This window comes from Macrobrachium rosenbergii, chromosome 33, assembly GCF_040412425.1.
Source record: "Macrobrachium rosenbergii isolate ZJJX-2024 chromosome 33, ASM4041242v1, whole genome shotgun sequence".
Taxonomy (NCBI): Eukaryota; Metazoa; Arthropoda; class Malacostraca; order Decapoda; family Palaemonidae; genus Macrobrachium; species Macrobrachium rosenbergii.
In genome coordinates, this window is record NC_089773.1 from 8,402,352 (window position 1) to 8,418,574 (window position 16,223).

A 16,223-nucleotide genomic window follows, 5' to 3' on the forward strand; every position below is an offset into this window, starting at 1 on the left:
GTCTCTTGATATCACTCAAAATAGGATTACATGTTCTGATCAAGTGACTGAATTCTAAGAGTTCCAACTGATGTTAATAAATGAAATGTCTGTCAATAACAAATATTTATCTTCTATTTAAGAATCAAAACTTGACAAATAAATATATTACTGTAACTGATAACTATACTAAAATAAAATTTTTCTTCAATTTCAAAGTTTTACAAAATCAATTCATGGAACTAGCTTTAGTACAGTCGCATTACAATTAAGCTTCAAAAAGATATCATACATTTCATAATAAATCAAATGTAGGTTTAAAAATGTTAGCAAAAGACATTTACCACTGTCAGTTTCATCGCAAAAAATAGCAACTACTGTACACTGGTCTCATCAATTGATTCAAAAGAATCCAGATATAAGATACCACCAAAAAGAATTTTTAAAAAGTCCAACTGAAATTAATCTGTTATCTGAGTATACTACTACTCCTCAGAGTTTTAGACACCTTTTCAATTTGTCTTTGGCTGCTAAAAATGCAAAGACTACATTTTACTGGACAATTCAAAATGAGCATCAAAAACATTTTAACATACTAAAAGATTAAAATTGTCATTTACTCAAAAGACCTTTATCTATGGCTGTAATTGTTCTCAACGGATTCATTTATACATGTAGATAATTACAAAATCACAAGTTAAGAATCAACAATTAAACCTTCACATCCTTTGGAGAGATAAAGCTTGGATAAAGTTCTTTTACTTTGTTACTGTAAAAGCGGGCCATTTTCATCTTTACAGCCTCTCTCCATTAAGAAGGCAATCGTAAATTAAAAATGTTTAATAATCATACACATTCAAACTTCCCGGTCTTACGAGCAGGTCAACTAAACCTGATGAGACCAATATTTTACTTCCTGTATGCAAGACAGCACCCCACCCACATTATATAACTCCAACTATAATCATATGCTAAATTCATCAATAAAAAAAAAATTGTACTTGTTAAACAACAGAGATAGCTATTGTTACACAGCACACACACACACAGATAGTTTAACATTAACATTACTAAGGAGAAGTAACAAAAACAATGCAGTTAGTAATGAGGTGAAGATAGACAAGAAGTGTGATACTGTCCTTTTATCTGAGAATGCCAAGCCAAAACTTCAGTGAGAAAAATGTGATGCTTCTGAAAACATGTTCTAGTTATCATGTACAGATATTAAATCTTATTATTCACACATATCTGGCAATTTATATAGAAAAAACAGTGTTTTTTCATAAAATAAGTTATAAACCCTAATTTGTCACATGGCTGAATTCAGGACAGCAGGTTGGATAAGATATTTTCATATTAAATTATTAATGAGACAAGTTCACATTTGCAGAATCTCATAATAGGCTGCCCAATGGATTTGTTCTTGCATTGAAAACTAGACAGCTATATACTTAAAGACCACAGGAACACTGCAAAGGACCTTTGATATTGTGGTGAACAAGTTAAGCCATGAGAAGCAGAGGAACAGAGGAACTCCTGAATGAGATAAGGTGTTCTGCTTTCTGGGAAGCAAGCAAGATCTATAACAACTCTTAACTACCAGTCACGAGAGCCTGGTAAGCTGAACGATAGGTATACCAAAGGCTGACAGATCCTAAAAACCATTTGCGTTTGAAACTTCGGCAGATTTTTTAACAAATAATTGCTCAAACACTTCCAGCAATAAGAGGGGACTGGGACGTATCTCATATTTTGTGAATTTCTTTCTTTTGAAAAATTCCACTGATAAACTACTACAATGCCCACTTTTATCAAAATAAACAAGTTGGTATTATTACAACTTCACCATTTAAGTTTACAGCCAAAAATTATGAACATTTATTAAAAACTGGGGCTTGAAAAATTAGATAATTTACCAATGTCATAACATTATGTGGAGGTATACAAAAAAATTTAGCAAATCTCTCTTGCTGTAGCCCACATAACACTGCTATATATTTTCTCTAATTTTATCTTCAGTAACTTTAATTTCACAATAAATGTGTGCAATTTATGGTGGAAACAGTTTAATAAACAGTTGAGAACATGATAACTTTCAGAAGTCTACAGAACACCTCTTGTTCTTCTGCCTAGGCACTAGTCTACATATTCTCTCACTACAATATCGTACATTATCAATTCTGCAACTTTGACCCTACCAAAGATATTTTACAGCAAAGTTGTTAAATATACGGTATGGTATACAATACTTTATCTAATTCATTACACCGAAGGTTAAGAGACCTCGATTCCAGTGTCCAAAAGATGTTGTAGACTGCCTGATTTACACAGTTGGCAACAGAGCATGTGTTTGCCTAGACTGGGATCTTGCTTTTTTTTGTGTTAGCATTCATTCTGATTCTATTTACTTCAAATTTTGTAGATTTAACAATCTGATTACCAAGGACTGCACATTGTAGGCAAAAGCATTTACATAATTGTAATACAAAACATCAGAGTTACTCTTGCCTTGAATCTTTCGTTTTCATTTAATGCTATTTTCTTTTTCATAGATTTTATAAGTACTAAGACCAATTCCCAATTTAAACTATATACCTAATGCGAGCAATGTTAATTCCTCGTGAACCTGATTTTCATTCTAGTCCCCATTCACTCTAAGGGACACTAGAATAGTGCAAGGAAAGAAAATATCAAATATGGGAATAAAGGTAAATTCTCAAATGCACATCAATTTCTAAATGACACCAATTTATTTATAACTGTGAAGCTATCAACCTGACACAAAAAATCTCCACTTTAAGCTTGCTCCTGGTCTCAATACTTAGATGCAAGCAGTAGTTAGGACAACACCCACAAAACCATACAGGGTAAAATTAATTATCATAAATAATTTCAGCATGACTTCTGCGTCAGTCTGAGGGTCTCATGAAGCTCACCCAAAGGATTTTGTCCCCAAATTGGACCTTAAGTGCCACCTACAACGTCTCTTGCAAGGCGTACTGTAAGTCAGACTTGGGAAGTAATATATTATTTCCCATAAAATACTTCCAGCAACTGCAGTTACTGCTTTTCAGACACCATGGGGCAAGACAAGCCTAAACAAGAACCCAAGTATATGCCACATCTTCATTTCATACAAAAGACAACCCATATATAATACGGTTATCGGGCAAATCATGCTTCAGTCAGTAAATGTTCTAAGAGACAAAAGAAAAATAAAGCTTTGTACCTAACTCATCTCATTTCATTTAGTTGGGCACAGGATATGCTGAACGCTACACTGAAGTTTCATTCTACAAGACTAACGTAGGAAGATTTGTTAAAAAACTTCCCAGGAAAATTCCTTCAAGTCCCAAAAGATCAAGGGTTGCAAGACTCAAATAAAAGTACCTAACGGTTGCTTAAATACAACAGTACATGCTGTATATACTACAGTTTATAACCACATTTTTCACAATGAACTAGTAATTTATCCAACTCCACCTATCAATCAAAGTCCTTTAAACCATCTTTTACCTTAACATAAACATGAAGTACTTACACTGACCCAGTGTTATGAGCAAGAAGAACAAGGGCAAAGCAAATATGCTTACCTTTTGTTGCTGATGGTGTGTAAGCGGATTGTGAGGGGCTGCCGACGACGGTAATGTGTGAGATGACAGGCTTCTTCCAACACCACTTCCATCCCACTGCTGTTCTAAATTTACCTGTAAACATGAATGTGCTGAAATTCAATTCGGTATTTCCACTTCACGAAAGCTAGTAATTTTGGGAGCAGAGTTGTCAAGCAATGTTTCTGGCTTCATGTTGCTCTGGGTTTTGGGAATCTGACCTTAAAATATGTCGGGGAAAACGGTGATATGCGGCATGAATGTTCGACAAACCTGAAATTTGCACAGACCTAAATATTTGTAGGGATAGTAAAGCAATAACAAATGTTTACAATAAAATAATCAATATATAATTAAAAACAGAACAGTACAGCTATGATAACATTAACGAAATCTCTTAAGACTGAGAGAGCTTAAAATCTGCACCTTATGTATTATAAAATGTGAAACCTTATGCAGTCCATTCTAATTAAGTACTGTACTAATTATCCTTCTACAACCTTTTCTTTCTTTCATTTATACAGGGTTCCTAATTAGCCACTGTTACTTCAAGTCATAATGTAAATAAACATCTTTTAAGGGTCTAATATGAAAGATACCTTGAATATCTTACACAGAATGCAGCGGACCCAAAATTACTGCGTAACTCCATAGTACCACTGGCCCTGCATAAGCATATAAGAATGCAAATGGTTTGAACCAAGCTTCAGAATAGTATGTACAATAGTGTCTGGAATAGCTCTATTGCATCAAGATCTGCCTCTGTTAAACCCAGGGACTTTTGACAGTACTTACACCACAGGTACACTAGTTATCAATTAGTTTAAGTCAACTGAAAGGTTTTTTAAATGAGAAGCAAATATCAGACAAAGTTGAACTGACTGAATGGAAGATAAAAATAACAGGACAGAAAGCAATGCAGCTGTAAGTTGAAGGGATGCTGCAAAAAATATTGTAATGGTTACAGTATGCCACACAGAGCATACTGTTAGTGGTAACCTACTTCTGGGAGAAAGATGCTTTATTAAGCAATTACAATTCATGATTTCAAGTGCTGTAGTAGCAACGCAACTTAACAGCCTGCACTTCAATATTTTCTTAATTTCTTACAGCTAACAGCAATTCCTTATACGGTACAATAGTTCCTAACCTAAACTAACCTGAACTTTACAATGGACATTCAATTTAAGGGATTTATTTAGAAATGTATCACATCTAAAATGGTAGCATAGCAAAAATTAACCATAATATAACCGATAAGTACGGAAGTAGATCAAGGCCAGAGATGTCTTGGTTCCAATGGCACTTCATATGCAAGATGAACCAGCAGCCAACCTCAATGCAGTGTCTTACGGTAATTATACCACAATTTATTAAAATACAAACCTAGAGCACTTAGTGAACCTTACTCCAGCTCGAAGTCTAGCTAGTCTTATGTGTAAATTTGTGTCAACACTACTTACTTGAGGATGCACCGAGGAATGCGGTTCACCAAACTCGTCTGACTTGAGAGAAGACTGTAAGAGTTCATTGAAATTCACTCCCATCACGGTATCATCCAAGACTTCATCTCCAGAATTTTCAGCCTGCGTGATAGTATTACATTAACTTTGCTAAAAGCAGAATTTGTGAGTCACATATGCTAATAAACTATGTGTCCAACAGCCTATGGTACACACATCTATATAGTTTCACTGGTACCTTTGTTACGAAAGAAGCATGGATGTGACACCACAACACTGAGGGATAGACACCAACACCTCAACTATAAAAACTTATTAGATGCAAACTATTTTGCTGATATCATCACTTAAATATACTACTAGAAAGACCATTTCTCAGTTGAAACAAAATCAATTGACCAAAGTTCTGGCTTTATATAAACTAAACCTTCTACATTTAAATCCTCTCATACATCCCCTCATTTAAATTTAAACTTTGGAACTTCATCCTCATTAGGGTATACCACAATAATTTTAATTTTCAAGCTCCCTGATGCCTGGGCAAATTTACTTCAACTATCAATATTGTTTACACAACTTCAGACATAGATTATCAAGCTAAATAATAATAATAATAATAATAATAATAATAATAATAATAATATATTCTATTTCAGCTCAAGGTCATATAAATGAAATATACAAAGTACAGACAACAACATAAGCAATCTAGATGCATGAGATAACATGATAGAAAATGATAAATTGGCAATATCCACGCAGTTGCTGAAGAAGCATAAAAAATATTATTCATAATAATGGTAATGACAATAGTAATTTTCAGAACAGTAGTTACAAAAACCTTAAAAATGAAAGCAATTAAAAATACAGATTGCGTACAATTAATTTCCAGCTAGGGACCTTAGGTGGTTACAGAAGTTGGGTCCAGAAGGCTAATTTCGAAAACTGAAAATATCGAAACTCTGCAATGATATTAATCAGAGTAATAATGGGGGTTCCGTTCCGAATGCATGATGAAACGCAAAAAGCAAAAAACGCTGATAACTGAAAATCGGCGATTTTTGGCGCTTATCGGTGCCTCTGTTAGGTAGACTAGCACAGACAAACCGGATCGCCGATAACCAAGCCCGCCAATAACTGGGGACTGCCTGTAATAATAATGTGATAATAATAATAATGGTAGATTCTACAGATGGCACTTCATAATTGCAAGAATAGAGGAACAGATGCCTCATTATCCCATCTTTCCCATAATTTAGATCATCATCTTTCCTCACTGCTTAGGATGCTTTGTATGAATGAATTGCCGTTTCTCAGTCGGGTGATCAGATTGGACATTGCCTAACAATGAATTTTAAATTATCCAGGCAGTTTTCCATCAATATCTGCATGGTGGAGTGGTAGCGAGGAGTGTTTGTGAGAGATCTCAGTGTCTCACTGTGAACAACGATTTGTCTCATGGTCTCTCGAGTATAGTTCGTCCAAAGGGAACACCCATACATACTGTAGCAGTACAAGCGGAAGAGCAGCAGTTTCATGTCTCAGTGACAAAGGGCTAACCTCCTTGCAATCATGTTGCCAGTCGCACATAATTTACGATACCTCTGTCTAAAATACCTTTGGCCTTTTACTTTACATCATTTCTCAGTGTTCCTCTTTCCACGGGACTGTCTAAATTCATGCGTTTATTTGTGCTAACTTTTGGTTCTTGGACAGCCCTACAGGCCATGTAAACCAAAGTTGGCAGTCTGATTAAACTACAGTACTTACAAATTACTAACCTTTGGTATTCTGCTCTCCTCCTCTGCCAGATACTGGTCGCTATCGTAGTTGGATGGGATCGTCGACTGATTGGGCTTGAAACTTCCATTCCCTTCGTAACCGAGATCCTGCTCTATCTTGATGGGCTGCATTTCATTTTCTGCCTCTCCACTGATTTCCTGCAAAATGTTTGATCAATATAGGGCTGGACAAATAAATGAATAAGCATACTGGAGTTAATACTCCTCAGGTACATTTATATGAAGAGGTGAATGTTGCAGTGACCTGGTTTGATATATTTTTTCAAATCTGGATTGAGAATGATACAACTACACTCTGAGCACCACAATGCAAGTTTCTATGAATACAAAGTAAAAATTGAGAGTGTACATCAAAAGAGTGTTCAATTTTGGAAAACAAGCTTCCATATTAGTAATATTCAAGGTTTAGAATATCCTGAAGCCATCATGAGCAATAATGAACAATCCCATCTTCATTAGTACTCCCCGACATAGACTGTCAACGTCTAATTGTACTATTAAATATAGATAATTATAAAGGTCACACAAATCAGTAATAATCCTTCCCCGATAATTTACAACTAAAATAAAAATTTTCTTTATCTAAAAAGGACTTAGTACTCCAGACTGGTATCTGCAAGGAATAGTCCTAGTTATGTTCTTACATAAAATGTTCAAGGAAATTGGCCAATCTTTACAAAAACACTAAAATTTGGTACAGGTAACAACAGCTTTACAACCTTAAAAACTGAAGACCTGCCATTGTTCCAAGACAACGCTTACTTGTTGAGGAATAATGGAAAAGAATTTTCATAAAAGCATCCAATAAACTTGCAAAAGCTACAAACAAATTGTACAATCATTCTCAGACTCTACCTGATCACTAGCATTGTGGGTCAATGGGTGCTCTCCATGCTGTTCACCAGCAAATATTGGGATATCACTACTACTTTCTTCTAAACGATTTCCGCACGAATTCTCTTGGCCGAAGTCAGCGGCATCAGACGCCTTGTTCCTGCATTCCTCGGCTCTCCGCCTCTTAGCAGGAGGACTGCTCAGATCACGCTTATCGCGGCCCCCCTGCCGCTTCGGACTGTCCACCTGAGAGGGATCGTCCTCTCGCACCGCCAAACCCTTCACCTTCAGGCACTCTGCCGCTTTGAGGAGCGAGGACAGTTCGTTCTGTCTGACATTCACTTCGCCAATGTACATGTAATCCAACAAGAACTCGAGATCCTTGCACTGTATGTCTTTCAAAACGACCACGGGGTTTTTGCACGGGGTGCGATCAAAAATGTCGCAGAAGTATTCGCTACACGTAGAAAGGACCAATTTATGGACGGGGTAAAACTTGCCCTCGCACGCCAAGGTGACGTCAGTGTAATTGCTCTGCGGACGTAAGGAAAGGAAGTTAATTTCATAAAAGCAGTTCTTTTGTAAATATAAAATCTAAGTAAAAAAGAATTACATTATTGTTATTTATTATACATGATGTGGTGGCATTTAGAAGTTTTGGTTTGTGTGACTGAATTTTTGTTTTTACTGTTGGGATGTTTTTTCTATTACGTTCACCTGAACCGTGTGAGCCTGCAGCTATAATAGGGTTTCTATTGGCAATTACCAAATCAGACGCACAGCTGGAGAGGCCGAAACCAGCTGATTATGTCTATGGAAAGTCACTTCCTTAGCCACCGTAATCAGAAAGCACTGATGGAGTAAGTGGATGAGAGATAATAAGCAGATAAGACATAAGTGGTCGTCATATGACGCTAGTGGAAGGATATTGAGAATAACTTTCTGAAGGCTCATCTGCGATTCATTCAGCTTTTATACTCGGATTCAGTTTCTGCAAGGAAGTGTAACGTTTAGGCACAAGAAACAGAAAAATATTCCAGAGAATGCAGAAGCCTTAAGTACATTGTGTTAAAAGGAGAAATTACCTCAAAGAGGGAGACAGAATTAAGGAAGGGAAAGGGTTACTGAAGAAGTTGATGTTGACAGTGAAAACTATAAAAGTAAAGAATTTAACACTGGCTCTCCTGATTTATTCGACAGCAAGGCTCTGAATGATTTTTTGAAAACCAACATAGGTTTTGTATTGAGATTTATGAATTAGGTCAAGGTGCTTTTTGATGGTCATTTTGTATTAAGATTGATGAATTAGGTCAAGGTTCTTTTTGATGGTCGTTTTGTATTAAAATTTATAAACCATGTCAAGGTTCTTTTGGATAGTTGTTGTAGATTAAGACTGATGAACTAGGCTAAGGTTCTTTTGATGGTTCTTGCAGTATTAAGGTTAATAAATTAGGATAGGTGGTTAAGAATTTTCTTTAACCTCTAAACTTGTTCCCATCACCCTGCACCATGTAAAATAAAATGCACCTACAGCGCCATGAGCTCATTCTGCAGTTAATGAAAGGAATTCTACCCACATACATATACACACAGATAAAGTATCATTATCAGTTAATTTAATGGGAAGAAAAACTTTTCTGAAATAGAAAATATCACATACAGAACTTAGTGTTCAGTAAGTAGTAATACTGGAAAATTTTACTTGGGAAATACAATACGTTAACTTAATAAACAAGAATCACTCTTTATCACAGACAACATATATTAGGTAATTAGGTCAATTTGAATGGCACCATTTATTCCACTGACGGTAAAGATTCTTCAATGTGTTGCATTTGCCCAAGTTGCACTGCTTTCTGACCTTTATCATCAGTTCGTTTCCCTTGATCTTCCGCTGCCTATCTGTCCAACTTCTTTAAATTTACCTCATTAAATTTTCAATCCTAACTTTAGGGCAAACCCTTCAGAAAGAACCTGGCAAGGTCTAGCAGTGCACCTCTATCAAAAACGGCTGTGTAAAAGTCGCAAATGTTCACGACCTTGTCTAACAAGGCTACATATAGACCATTCACAGTACCTCCGAGCTCACCTTAGTGCGCAGTCCACAGATTATGTGGTAAAAAATGCTCTGATGATTGTTCCATTTGAGCGCTAAGACTTCTGCCTCCATTGTCGCAAGGTTGTGATTGTGCTCAGTCTGTCAGTCCATTCCTATACTGTATCTGAAATAAAGGAACATTGTCAAAATGAATAAAGACACAAACTTTAATCTCATTTCAATCATCAAAGTACAAGATGTGTGTTTTCAAACACCAGGAGATACATGGATAACGCAGATACTTGAGGTTGCGAACCTTAAATAACAATTAGCCATTTTCTTCATTTTAATAAGCCTGGAACCAAGAAGTTACTCAATCTAATTTTATTCAATACAAATGGTTCCTGTTAGGGCAAACTCAACTAAAATTATGTTTGAGAATTTATTACTATGAGCGTTGGCTGTAACTTGACACTAAAACCACAACTGGTGAGATCATTTTAGCCAATTTTCAAAGAGGCAGGAGTAGCTGATGATACACAGGCCAGTGGGCTTATGCCGACGCCACTGCTGGATGGCGTGGCAGCAGTGAAAACCACATACAAGAAACAAAGAAGAAGCATTCACGAGCAGAGTAAGGCCCAAGCAAAGGTGTTATTTTTGTGGTCTCGTGCACATGAAAGGCAGACAATCGTCCACCAGGTAATGGCGAGTGCCATAATTGTGGGAAAATCATTCATTCTACCAGCTGCTGCAAAGGTTACGTCAACGGAGAAAATGTTAAATCAAAACAAGCATCTGGCAACGGGGCGCCGAACACTACAACAAGGCGTGTCAGAGTACATGACGGTGCTGCTAGGAAACAACGTTCGAGACAAGTGTAACCTGCCCTACCTGAGGTGGTAGAAGTGGGAATAAATCCAGTTCACTGGAAGGCATTGCAGACACCGGGGAAGAAGTATGTATTGCTGGGTCATGACAGGCTAAAGGCCTGGGTACTGATGTAAAGTTATGTAAGTCGTGTGTACAATTGCAGCGTGCAGCAAGGGGATTGATGAAGGTGTTCAGTTGTCAGGTCACTATCCAATGTGGGAGCAAGTCAACAGACGAGACGATGTATTTCGTTGAGGGCACAACGAAACTGTTCTTATCACTGAGTGAATATAAAACATTGGGGCTGGTTGGTCCTAATTTTCCTAATCATGTGATTAATTATGTTCATCACGTTGAGTGTTCCAAATGAGTAGTGGAGAGTAAGGCACCTCAGAAAATACCATATCCTCCACTGAAGATAATGTTTCATTACTTAAGCAATGGTTGTTAGAAGGCTTTTCTAGCACTACCTTTAATATAAATAGGAGGCCTTTTCCAATGACGAATGGTAAACCTCATCGTATTCATTTGTTGCCCGTTGCTATACCACAGGCTTGTCAAACACCCATCACTGTCCCCAAACACTGGGAAGGCAAGGTTAAAAGACAAATTGATGAAGATGTCTTAGCAGGTATTTTTGCAACCAGTGCCTACAAAAGAGGTGACAGATTGGTGTTCCCGCCGAGGACAGTAGATTTCCAGAAATTAAATGCATCTTGTAAGAGGGAAACACATCATACTTTTGCCCCATTCAATATGGTATCCAGTGCACCTGTTCACACATATAAGACGACAGCAGATGTCCACTGGGGGTTCCGTCAGGTTGTGTTGTTTGAGGAGAGCCAAAAGCTCACGACTTTTGTAACACCTTGGGGCACTGCGCTGCCCCTGATGCCTACACTAAATGGTTTGATGATGTTATTGCAGATATACCAAGGAAACTTAAGTGTGTAGATGACATAATATTGCATGATTCTAATGTTGAAGAGGCTTTTTGGCACACTTATGATTTACTTTTGGCTTGCGAATGGAACGGGGTAACATTAAATCCTCACAAGTTCCAATTCTGTCAAAGAGATGTTGATTTTGTTGGCTATAATCTTGGGTGGGATAGGTACGTGTCACCAGACGATAAACTTGTGGCAGTAACAAAATTTTCTATGCCTGAGAACCACAGTATATTGGACATTTGTTCGTGGTTTGGATTGGTAAATCAATTGGCATCATTTATAGCCACAGCACCAATCGTGGAACCTTTTTGAGAATGTTGAAAAAGGGAACGAGTAAAAAGGCATACTGGGATGATAATTTAAGAGTAAAGTTTGAGCAAGCAAAGAAAGAACTATGCAGACTGGTGTTCGAGGGATTGGCTTATTACGACAAATTCCGCCCAATTGTAGTGTTAACTGAATGGAGTAAGGAAGGAATGGGATTCATAATTTTACAGCAATACTGTTTCTGTGTGTGTACCTTTTTTGTTGTAAGGGTGGCTAGAATTTACCATGATGTATGTGACAGTAGGCATCTCTTTGAGGAAATGAATTATGCTCCTGTTGTGGGTGAGACAGTGGCTGTTGTCTGGTGCTTGAAAAAGGCACACACTCTTTTTGCTGGGGTGCCCAAATTTATTGCTTGTGACAGATCACCCTCCTTTAGTTAAACTACTGGGTGGTCGCGAATTGACGCATTGACAATCCGAGGCGTTTCTGGTTGGAAGAGAAACACTGCAGTTTAGAATCATAGTGAAATATATTGCTGGCAGGAAAAATACAGCTGCTGACACTTTATCTCGATACCCAAGGCTTAAGGCCACCCCAGATGACATAGATATCATAGATGTGGATGATGTGGATGTTAGGGTGTCTGCCACTAAACCATTTCAAGGCATGAATGACATAACTGTTCTTGACCGTCAGGTTGTCGAGAAATGTGCAAGTCAGGATGCAGATCACCAGCTATTGCTGGCCCAGAAGTAGAAATTTAGTAGAATCTGCATTAAAACGGTTTTTTCAGATAGGAGAGAAGAGCAGCCAAGTTGGTGGTTTGGTAACATATTCATTTGATGAAGGACATATTCGTCTGGTGGTGCCGAGCGACTTAAGAGGTAAAGTGGCGAGCAGTCCACACTCAAGCCACCAAGGTGTAGATTCAATGTTACTTAGGGCATGGCAGTCTGTGTATTGCCCTCGGATGGAAGGGGACATAAAGTTTCAAAGAACTAAATGTGAAACATGCAATAAACACGCACCCTCAGAACAAGAATCTTTTTAGCCCACCCAGCTGCCAGAATATCCCTTTCAAAAGACTGTGGCAGACTTTTTTACTTTTTTCAATTTAGGAAACAGATTTTATTCGCCTTACGTTTATAGGTTGACCCACTGGCTGGAGGTGTCGCAATCTCTACACATCAAAGTTCGAGAACAACCTTGTCCTCTGCATTTAGAGCACATGGAATGAGGGTTAACAACTAGAGGTGACAAAAACTTTCCACATTTCTTCCCTTTCCTAGTAATACCTGACATTTACGGTACACTGGTTTCCCTGTTCCTTTCACGCTTGGGAGAAAACACACTGAATACTCGAAAATACAAATTGTGAAATTCCCACCGCACTATTACACATTCAGGTAGAAAAACATAACACTTATCACAATACTAGGAAAAAGGGAAAGTTAAATTCAAAGTTACAAAGAGAGCTGAAAAATACGCAGAGCACATAAAAACGTCTAAAAGCTGCGTCAGCTAAGAACATATTGAGGATGCCGGTCCTGTTTACATCCTGAGTAGCTAGTGCTGCTCTTCAAAGCGAGTCTATCATATCCGTCTGCACATGCGTGCCTAAGGATACTCCTGGTCACATAATGTAGACTTGTATGTTATGAAAAATACAAATTTCTGCTTAAAGTGTCATTTGTTCCGACACTGATACAAACCCCACAACATCATATGACTAGGAGACTCATAGAGAGGAGGGAGGATGATCTCCTCAAAAAAGACCACAAGTAACAAGAAAAGCTACAAGGAAAAACAACGTCCAAAGGAATAATCCTCACATTTCAAAGGTCTTCTGTGAACATCTAAGTAATGTGACGGAGCTATTCTGATAGCTTTATGTTCCAATGGTACTAGAATGTCCTGTTCTGTGAACACCACTCCTGGAACCAGGTGGTGTTATGAAGAACAGACCACTCTACATAATCCAAACAGAGCTAAGAGTCCACATCCACCACACCAGTTGTTGAGGTGCCACCACCAGACCCAGGGTGAAAGTGTTCACGAATATGTGGGTGACATCTTCAAATAAAAAGGTGTAAAGGTAGCTTGTCTGTTTCAAACCCTAGCGCGAAGAATTTGCCCCACGGCATAGTTCTTTCTACAAGCAACTGTAGGGCCAATACTTCTGATGTCACAGGCCTTGATCTGTTTCACAATGTACCTGGCAGTTAGTGTCAGCCCCCTGAATTCCAACCATTTGTGTATCTGAATTGCCAGCTGGTTCAGGACATGGGATATCGTTATCCACCGCTTGTTAAAGTAGGAGACAACTACAACTGATGTGGTTTTGCTCATAATGACTATTGTTTTCCCCTTCATGTACTCTTGGAAGTACTACAGAGCCAACCAGGCTGCTTTCATTTCCAGGACATTGATGTGTCCCTGACAATCTTTCTCTCTGTCTGTAATCTTTTGTTTTATGGTAGTGCTTGGCCTTTTTCTAGGGGGGAGGATATAAGATATGTTGCTGATTGTAGGGCACTGCTTATGCAATAGCTGGATGGGGTATGTGTATCAGCTGCGCACTACCGATGTTTGCCTGCCAACCTTTTAGCACACGGCTCTGTTGTCCCTCATTCAAAGTCTAGCCGTCGTGGCGCTACTCTTAGTCAATAAACCATCCTGCAGACGAAAGCCCCGTATATCATTACCATCCTACAGAAATGGATTCCTAAATTAGGTTGGCAGTAAAGGTAAAATTTCAGACTATTACTGTGGCCCCCTAGCTTATCAACTACTGGTTAACAACAGACAGAAAATGTCACAAACATGGAAAAAAAGGACAAACTTGAAAAAACATAAAAAGAAAGTAAATATTTCAGCCAGCGATGGGCAAGATCCAGGCCGAGTCAGTCCAGAGGGAGGGGTCAGAGCTACCGTGCTATGGGCTTCTGTAGCAGGCCTACGTATTTCTAAAGGAATGTTACCTAACTAGCCTAAGGTAATTCTTTACGAAAGGTCCGCATCAATATTTGGTGTTTGACCTTACTAAAATAATAAAAAACCCCTTAATATGTACAGTAACTTAACACAACCACCTAACCTAACCTAGGGCGCCGTGCCCCTACCTAGGCTGAGCGAAGGGGGCTTCACCCCCCCTGCGACCCCCCATTAAGGGCACAACCCAACACATCCAACAAACACCAAATATTGATGCGGACCGTTTGTAAAGAATTACACTAGCCTAATTTACCTTCGCCTAACCTAACCTTGAGTGTGTGCTCTAACCTAGCTCGGGGGGCAAAGCCCCCTCCATGGACTCCCCTACGTAAACGAACCCCTTACTCTGCACTTGCTCCAATCGGTAGTTTGAGGGACGACAGGACCACCTCCGAATGGAGGCTAAGTCCAGTGCCTCCGATGTTTAGTGTTACATGAGGGGGATCCAGGGGGGCTAAGCCCCCCGAGCCAGGTCAGGGCACGACGCCCTAAGAGGGGTTTGGAAGGTACGGTCTGGAGAAGTCAGGACCGGGCATTATAGGAAAGGTTGGGTTTGTTTACGTCTGCTGAACCCGTGCCCGTCGTCCTACCCACAATAATACCCCAGTATTCTACCCCTATGAAGAAATAATATACATTTCCTCCATATCGGCCACATGCCCATGCCCCGCAACCCTCAGGTGAGAGGGGCACTGGGCATCTCGACCATATTTACCCTCGTCCCCAAAACAATAAACAAACAAATGCCGTGACATCACTGTAGCCTAGCTACGCTATTTCTCCACGTAACACTATCGTTTACAGCAAATTTATTGTTTGTGGCTTAAATAAACTATTAAAATGTATAAATTAATACAATACCAACGTGTGTGTGGACGTCACAAGCGACTCACCAACATAATAACACACCCAGGCTGAATGACCATTAGGTTGTACTACTCCATCACAACACAAATACGTTCACTGGGCGCGGGGTGAAAATATTTTAACTTGTCTGGTATTTCGGCTTTCAGATATATATTAATTCTATATAATTTTAAATGTGCATATATTTATTACGCTATGTGTTGAGTTGTTGGCCTATTTATGCGTATCACGGGTGGCTGTATAAATATTTTGACCTTGCGGTCTCTCAAAAGCAGACCCAACCAATGGTTCAGTGGTATTTTTATTCGTTTAATTAGGAGAATGTGGTACCTATCTACAAGTAGGGTCGTTAATTTCTTTATTGCTAATAATAACTCGGATGTATGGGTATTATATTAATAAAATCAAAATACTATTGACATCAAAAGGGAAAAGAACTATTTGAAATTTATTTGGAACGGAATAATATCACGAATCTTGAAAAATGATTCACGATTTCTGAATGAAAAATATATTCTAATGTTTGTATCATACAATATCTG

General features: G+C 38.5%; 1 protein-coding gene across 6 annotated transcripts in view; it reads right to left on the reverse strand.

The window, feature by feature from the left end:
• Positions 1 to 15,831, reverse strand: part of LOC136855885 (protein bric-a-brac 2-like) — a 32,628-nt gene extending 16,797 nt beyond the window's left edge. For 2 of the 6 annotated variants that reach the window (XM_067133299.1, XM_067133296.1), the window contains exons 1-6: positions 15,708 to 15,831; positions 9,779 to 9,911; positions 7,711 to 8,223; positions 6,835 to 6,993; positions 5,054 to 5,176; positions 3,573 to 3,686 (exon numbers count right to left, since the gene is read on the reverse strand). In XM_067133299.1, coding sequence (XP_066989400.1) covers positions 3,573 to 3,686; positions 5,054 to 5,176; positions 6,835 to 6,993; positions 7,711 to 8,223; positions 9,779 to 9,859 — 990 coding nt within the window. In that variant the 5' untranslated portion in view covers positions 9,860 to 9,911; positions 15,708 to 15,831. Of the gene's footprint in view, positions 1 to 3,572; positions 3,687 to 5,053; positions 5,177 to 6,834; positions 6,994 to 7,710; positions 8,224 to 9,778; positions 9,912 to 15,675 lie in introns of all 6 variants that reach the window. The other 4 variants (XM_067133300.1, XM_067133297.1, XM_067133301.1 and 1 more) reach the window with 2 other exon arrangements.
• Positions 15,832 to 16,223: the final 392 nt, after the last annotated feature.